The sequence below is a fragment of the Trichogramma pretiosum genome, unplaced genomic scaffold (assembly GCF_000599845.2).
Source record: "Trichogramma pretiosum strain Unisexual culture from Peru unplaced genomic scaffold, Tpre_2.0 scaffold56, whole genome shotgun sequence".
In the NCBI taxonomy this organism is placed as follows: domain Eukaryota; kingdom Metazoa; phylum Arthropoda; class Insecta; order Hymenoptera; family Trichogrammatidae; genus Trichogramma; species Trichogramma pretiosum.
In genome coordinates this window covers 496,354-503,065 of record NW_019641680.1, presented here as the reverse complement: position 1 = coordinate 503,065, position 6,712 = coordinate 496,354, and the positions used below count along the sequence as shown (strand labels likewise).

The window sequence follows — 6,712 nt, the reverse complement described above, 5'->3', positions numbered from 1 at the left end:
AGTTCAGTACACACGAAGCGTCTGCTACAAAAACTTGAAACTCTCTGTAGTTGCTGCGCGCCATCACCGATTACAATACGCTATACATTTACTTTCAAATATGTACCACGAAAGACATTTGGAAGGGGCCAACATGACGAAGCCAAGTGTCAGCAAGTTAACGATCAGGATCGAAGAGTTGCAGAGGGAGTTTTACGACCTCTCCAAAGCCATCGATGACATAAACGAGAAGCAGCGTCTGGTTTACGAGGCCATAGCGCAAAATCACGAAGAGAGGCGCAGATTGTTAGAAGATAAATGTAGCTTGATCGCTCTAGAACAGCAACAGGAACAAGAACAATTAAAGCATCAACCGGAACAGCAACAGTTACAACGGCAAAAACAACAACAACAACAGCAGCAGCAGAATATATCGACCGCCGCATCTACTACAACAACGACGACGATGATGCCAGCACCTATCACAGGTCTCGTAATAAGGTCAGCGACAGGTGACTTATACGCCATTCCACATCAACCGGGCTTTGACTTGACCAATTTCACTGCTACGGGTCCCTCGCTCGGGCTACAGCCAATCATTAATCCACAACAGCTCAAGTGCGACCTAGCATACAACTACGATCATAATACAAAAATCATGTGTCAAGAGTCAAATTTACCCACAGTTCAGAAGAGCATAACAAACAAACCTAAGCGCAAAGCCAACGAGAATCTACGTAAGTCTGAAAAACAAAACTTCTTTGTTCTCAAGGCGTTAAGTATATATATGCAATGACACGTGAAAAACGAGTGTGTGTTGCGCGCGCATGCGCAAGCATTTATTTTAGGTTAAGATAAAGTAGCAATTAAAATTTATCACTCCCCCTCTTGTGTCACGTGACATAGGCGAGTGCGCTCGACGCTACTGAGCCTTGGAAATGTCTGCTATGCAAGTTCGTGCGTGTTCGTGCGTGTTCGTGCGTGTTCGTGCGGGTTCGTGCGAGTTGCTCCGTCAGACTTTAAGGCATATTGTAGACCGCGGAAAAATTCAATCAAAAATTGAAATTGAAATAGATTAAGAATTATAATAATTGTAATGATCCCTCACAGAAATTGAAGTTCAAGTTAGTTAAGAATTAAATCGAAAAAAACAAATACTAAAAATCGGAAAAAAGTTAAATAACACTCGGATTTTTTCTACAGATGCGATGCAAGCGAATAAGCATAACGTTACCCAGGTACCGACGACCAAGACAATAACAGCCTGTCCCATTGGAAATGGCTCCAACAAATACCTCAAGGTTTCCCAGCAGGATGAACTTCCGAAAGAAACTCAAAATATCAAAATTGTGAAGGTCACGGGCTCGACTAAGCCGACGAAGGCCGTCACGAAAACAGTTACCAAAACTAACAAGATAAAGGCAAAACCAAAAATTCAAAGAAATATACCAAAGAAATTAGAATTTTCAGATGGTGAGTTTCCGAATTTTTATGACTAATTTTATAAAAAAAAATGAGCGAATAATTGAGATAATTATTTTTATAGGTTCAGACGTAGAGATCGTTGACGATACGAATTTCGTGGCACCACTGCCACAGTGCTCGAGGGCATATAGTTTAGTTAGTGCTTAGGGAGAGATCGACTGAAATGTTTTTGAGCCTCAGGTCCACATCAGTTGATGTGAGTCATTAAGGTTTTTAAAACTTTTTTAAACATTATTTTATATATATAAATTATATAAGGTACATTGTAGAATAAATATTTTACTTTATTTAAGTTAAAGTATTACTAGTCACAAATAAAATTGTATTTTCCTGAAAAAATAACCTTTTTCATTTGAAGAATTGTCACTGCGAGATTTGAAAAATGTATTATGATCTTCTAGAAACATGTTGTGTAACGATCGATGAAATAGACATATTGCGTTATTACTCATGATAATTTCATACTTGAGAGTGTAGTTTACGATTGCTTTATTAAATTTTGATCAACTCAACATATTATCAATAGCAAGCTTTTACTAAATGCTCTGCGTAGTCAATCAATGTTTATTTGTTCCGTTTCAATTCTCGGTCTTATAACGAAAACGATATATATACCGGATGCACGCCCAATATCACTTACATAAAATTGCATATCAAGCCAAATACCCCTACCCCTTCCACGAGATACGCTCGTCAATTTTTAAGTACGATATTAATTTATTTATTAAAATATTAAATTTATTAATATTATTAAAAAATATTTGAAAGGCATGATTTATTTCAGATACGAGAGTTCTTCCTTAAAAAGAAAAAATATCGATGCACATTTAAGGAGGTAGCTCTGTCGAAAAATTATCAGACGGACTAAAATCAAATTACGTTAACATACTCATTCTTATAATAGGAGTGCACTGTTAGATTTTAGTGCAAATCCACTGTTTAGTTTAAGAGATATCAGTAAAACATTCACGGACGGATTTGTGTGAAATTTTTAGAACCCTTCAATAACCTGCCCACAACAGCTGATCAATGTAGTACCCGAAGAACGAGCAGACGCGCTTGTCTAGGGACTGCTTAGTTAGGTTAGTTCCAGTTACTTTCGACATACGAGTGACTATGAAAATTTTACTAGCGTAGAAATCGGAGGTACCAACTCCTTAAAAATGTATATTCAAAAATTACATTAATTACTCGGCACGCTGCACGTGGCGTAAACTTTGGTACCATATCACATCACATGGTTCTGGTATCACATCATCAGAAATTCGAAAACTCGTGCTCAACCTTAGAACGCCACCTATATCCAAGACCAGCAACTAATCAAAACACGTTCATTCCGATTACACAATGACTCGATCACTTTGATTCAGAGAGTAGACAGCTGTCAACCGCTTCCCACTACTCTATATACGGCCATATGATCTACTCATACTGTCCGCCAGTTGGCGCCACAAACGAGACAGCAGAAAAAGCGTCCGATGAACGATCCATCTCCGAACGCACAGTAGCCTGGGCGAAGTGAGCGCGAGTGCCGCTTCATTATCATAGTAGTTGGTGCGCGCTTATCGATGCTTATAATTTACCAATCCCTCGATCGTTCTTTTATTTACGTTCGGGCCAAGTTGTATCGGAGACGTGCAAAAGCATCATGACGACGAACGGTGAAAAAGACTACGATAAGCTGGTTAACGAGCTGCAGAGGGAGTATCTCAACTTGGTCGCGACCCTCAAGTCATTAGAGGCGAACCACGGGAGGGTCTACAAGACGATGTTGAGGAATCGCGAACAGATGGATAAGCTGACGGCAGGTCGCTCGAACAGAGTAAGCAATCAGCCCACGCCACCGATGCCACTTGTGCCACGTGTCCTCAATGTACGTGCTGGTACCGTCGTCCTTCCACAGAATCAATACCAGACGAGCCAGCTGCTATCTCAACAGCAGCAGCAGCAGCAGCAGCAGCAGACGACGGTGATGCCCGTCACGAGCACCGCAACGCCGACGACGATGAGGCCGCAAGTGCAGATGACGAAAAACGAACAGATGAGCAAGCTGATGACAGGTTGCTCGAATGGAGTAGGCAATCAGCCCACGCCACCGATGCCAGCTGTGCCACGTGTCCTCAATGTAAATGGCGGTCTCGTCGTCCTTCCACAGAATAAATACCAGATGAGCCAGCTGGTTCCTCAACAGCAGCAGCAGCAGCAGCAGACGACGGTGAGGCCCGTCGCGAGCACCGTAACGCCGACAACGTTGAAGCTCGTCGCGAGCACCGCAACGCCGACGACGATGAGGCCGCAAGTGCAGATGCCGACAAACGAACAGATGAGCAAGCTGATGACAGGTTGCTCGAATAGAGTAGGTAATCAGCCCACGCCACAGATGCTAGCTGTGTCAAGTGTCCTCAATGTAGGTGGCGGTCCCGTCGTTCTTCTACAGAATCAATACCAGATGAGCCAGCTGCTTCCTCAGCAGCAGCAACAGCAGCAGACGACGGTGAGGCCCGTCGTGAGCATCGAAACGCCTATAACGGTGAGGCCACAAGTGCAGATGCCGAAAAACTCGGGCTTATCAATTGCAACCGTGCCGACTGGTATTGCAGTTCCCACGATCAAGCTGCAGCCAGTCAGTCTAGATCATATTAAGAAGATGGTGGCTGTAAAAATGCAGGCAACCACGAACGAGCAGCAGACAGATTCGACCTCGTCGCAGAATCCGAAGCGCAAAGCTAACAACGGCGCAGGTATTCGTTCTTTTTCAACTTTCGGGTTGGCTCCGATGGTACGAAATTTATAAGGATTAATGCACTAAAGTAAAAAAATAAAAAAATATGTTGCAACAATCATTCGCTGATCACTTTTGATTTTGATTGATCGACCAATTTTTTGAATATTTGTTTTTAAAGCTCATTTAAACTTGATTGATTACCTCGTTTAAATGAAGGTAAAACTCTTTATCTTCAATTTATGTAAGCTCGAAACAGTTTTATAATTTTTTATGAAACCTCTAGAGCCATCTTAAAACGGCGTCGATTCCAAAACTTCATGGAAAGAGATCGTTAATATCACAACAACTTATTTTCTCTAGATTTCAAGCTAGGAAGTCAGATTACCATTACCCAGATACCTGCACCTGCCAAAAAAATCAAGCCCAGTCCCACCAAGATCGTCTCCAACGATCACGTCTCTATCCTTCCCAAGCCGACGACAACTTCAGATTCACAAATCGTGGAAGTCACCGGTTCGGGTAAAATGGACGAAACAGACTCGCAAACAGTTGAAAAAATTGATCGGAGAACGACGAAGCTAGCATGCCGCGTCGACTCTGCGGATACAGTATGCAATCCAATCAGAGACGAGCAAGGTGGTGAGTTTCCAAGTGACGATTTCTTGTTACTGTAATTTAACAAAAAATAAAGTGCACGACTAATCGAAATAGTTCGTTTGCAGGCTCGGATATAGAGATCTTGGAGGAGTTTTCGACTGATAAAGCCAATAATAGCATAAAGGTTAAGACAGAACCTACAGAGGCAACAGTCAAGCCTAAAAATGTCGATAAGCCCAGTAAAAGACCACAAAAGGGGAATAATTAAAAGGATTATAGTAATTTCAGATAGAGTATCACGAAAGTACAGTTATTTAGTACGATTAATGATGCGTATCTTTTACGTCATTGAAAAAAAAAAAATGTTGTGACGCGAGTATACTTTGTGTCGAAGTATATTATTTACGTTTGAGCAACTGGGATGCTGTGTGATAAATCGCATATCTTTGTAAATTGAAAATTGCTAAAACAATTGTGCTTAAGTAGCATGAGACTATTTTATGTATTATTTAAAGTCAGTAATTATAATTTAATGATAAGAAAAAATGTACGAATTACATTTTAAAATTATTATTTTATTTTTGTATGTAACATTTACGAATGAGAATTACATTTGTAATGGATTATTAACGATATACATTTGATTAAAGGATAAACAAAAATTACACAGTGTTAACAAACGAAAATTTGTTCAAAAAACTTCAAATTACCTTAGCTTTTAGCTTGACAATATTAGAGGATTTCGTAGCAGTTGACAATTGAACGTCATTAGATTGTGCATCGTATTTTGTTAAAAATAATCATGGGTTTTAGATGTCTCGTAATGTTTTACATGTAAGAGATACTGCTCGATGATGAGTTTTGTCAATTTTTCACTTTGTTCTTCGACAGACTGAGTCATCGCTTTTTTTTAAGAGTATAATAGATTACATCTAATTAAGGCGCATTCGACAAACTCAATCTGAATAAAAAAAATCTAGGAGCTGGAAATACTGTATGAGTTCTTCGTCGCTGGCTGCCTTTGTCCATTTTTCACTTTACACTTTGACACGTAGATGAAATCATAGTTCTTTTCTCCTTTTTTTCATCATAATATACACATCGAGCATAAATAACTATACATCTAATTAAGACGCGCACGAAAAGATCAATTCGAATTGAAAAAAAAAAAAAAAATCGAGTAGCTGGAAACACCGTATTAGTTAAGCAGGCGAAATATCGCTGCGTAGGCGCCAATCCGACGAGTACATTATACCCAGTCGCCCATTGAAAGTTAAATAACATAATATTCGTGTCTCTCTCAACCCTCTAACGACTCCATTATACTCGGACGCGTCCAAGAAGCGTCGGTCGTCGCTCGTGAAGTAGGTGCCGAATACGAGCACAATATCTCTCGCGCAGCGCGCCGTACGCACGTTACATTTACATTATAATCTGTGCATCTATGACCGTGTGTTTGTGTGCGTGCGTGAGTAGTATAGGCTCGGCTGCTCGCTCGAGCTCGTAATTCTTGGATATGTATACGCGCGCGGCCGCCGCATCCCATTGTCCCTGCGCCAGGTAAAAGGCCGAAAAATGTCGAATTCCCGCGGTGCGCGCGCGCGCATGAAAAGTCTGCGGCTGTGGAGTGGCGATCATCATTGACTGCATTAGGCATCAAGTACTCCCACGTATATGTGCGTAGTAGTACATCACTACTGCACCGCCCCCAACTCGAGCATCATATATATACGTGGATTATTATGTATGTACTCGTCGAGTTCTTTCGGATAGAATTTTTATTTTCAGTTAAAAAGTCAAATTCCGCTAATTCGGTCTCGGCCGTCTCACTCGTGTTGGGATTCTAGGATCGAACGTTAAGGCGCCTATATATATACGGGCGCACACGAGCTGCTCGAGAGAAGTTTTTTCTTCTTTTTTTTTTGG

At 41.0% G+C, this 6,712-nt stretch overlaps 2 protein-coding genes across 3 annotated transcripts; both read left to right on the top strand.

The window, feature by feature from the left end:
* Positions 1-1,853, top strand: LOC106658151 (ras-interacting protein RIP3-like). Its single transcript, XM_014379980.2, has 3 exons — positions 1-716; positions 1,183-1,452; positions 1,526-1,853. The coding sequence occupies exons 1-3, from the start codon at positions 101-103 to the stop codon at positions 1,609-1,611; spliced, it is 972 nt and encodes a 323-aa protein (XP_014235466.1). The 5' UTR covers positions 1-100; the 3' UTR covers positions 1,612-1,853.
* A 1,129-nt stretch (positions 1,854-2,982) lies between these two features.
* On the top strand, positions 2,983-5,443 carry LOC106658150 (basic-leucine zipper transcription factor A-like). 2 transcript variants are annotated; one of them, XM_023460919.1, is made up of 4 exons: positions 2,983-3,424; positions 3,653-4,205; positions 4,550-4,828; positions 4,912-5,443. In XM_023460919.1, the coding sequence occupies exons 1-4, from the start codon at positions 3,113-3,115 to the stop codon at positions 5,052-5,054; spliced, it is 1,287 nt and encodes a 428-aa protein (XP_023316687.1). In that variant the 5' UTR covers positions 2,983-3,112; the 3' UTR covers positions 5,055-5,443. The 2 variants fall into 2 exon arrangements, with proteins under 2 accessions (XP_023316687.1, XP_014235465.2); XM_014379979.2 differs by having other exon boundaries at positions 2,983-4,205.
* Positions 5,444-6,712: the final 1,269 nt, after the last annotated feature.

Bases quoted from the DNA above. Each gene is read 5' to 3' on its own strand.
- LOC106658150 (XM_014379979.2), top strand. From the start codon at position 3,113: ATGACGACGAACGGTGAAAAAGACTACGATAAGCTGGTTAACGAGCTG. The intron at 4,206-4,549 runs GTATTCGTTCTT...TATTTTCTCTAG, and splicing joins CAAAGCTAACAACGGCGCAG to ATTTCAAGCTAGGAAGTCAG. The intron at 4,829-4,911 runs GTGAGTTTCCAA...GTTCGTTTGCAG, and splicing joins AATCAGAGACGAGCAAGGTG to GCTCGGATATAGAGATCTTG.
- LOC106658151 (XM_014379980.2), top strand. From the start codon at position 101: ATGTACCACGAAAGACATTTGGAAGGGGCCAACATGACGAAGCCAAGT. The intron at 717-1,182 runs GTAAGTCTGAAA...TTTTTTCTACAG, and splicing joins CAAAGCCAACGAGAATCTAC to ATGCGATGCAAGCGAATAAG. The intron at 1,453-1,525 runs GTGAGTTTCCGA...TTATTTTTATAG, and splicing joins GAAATTAGAATTTTCAGATG to GTTCAGACGTAGAGATCGTT.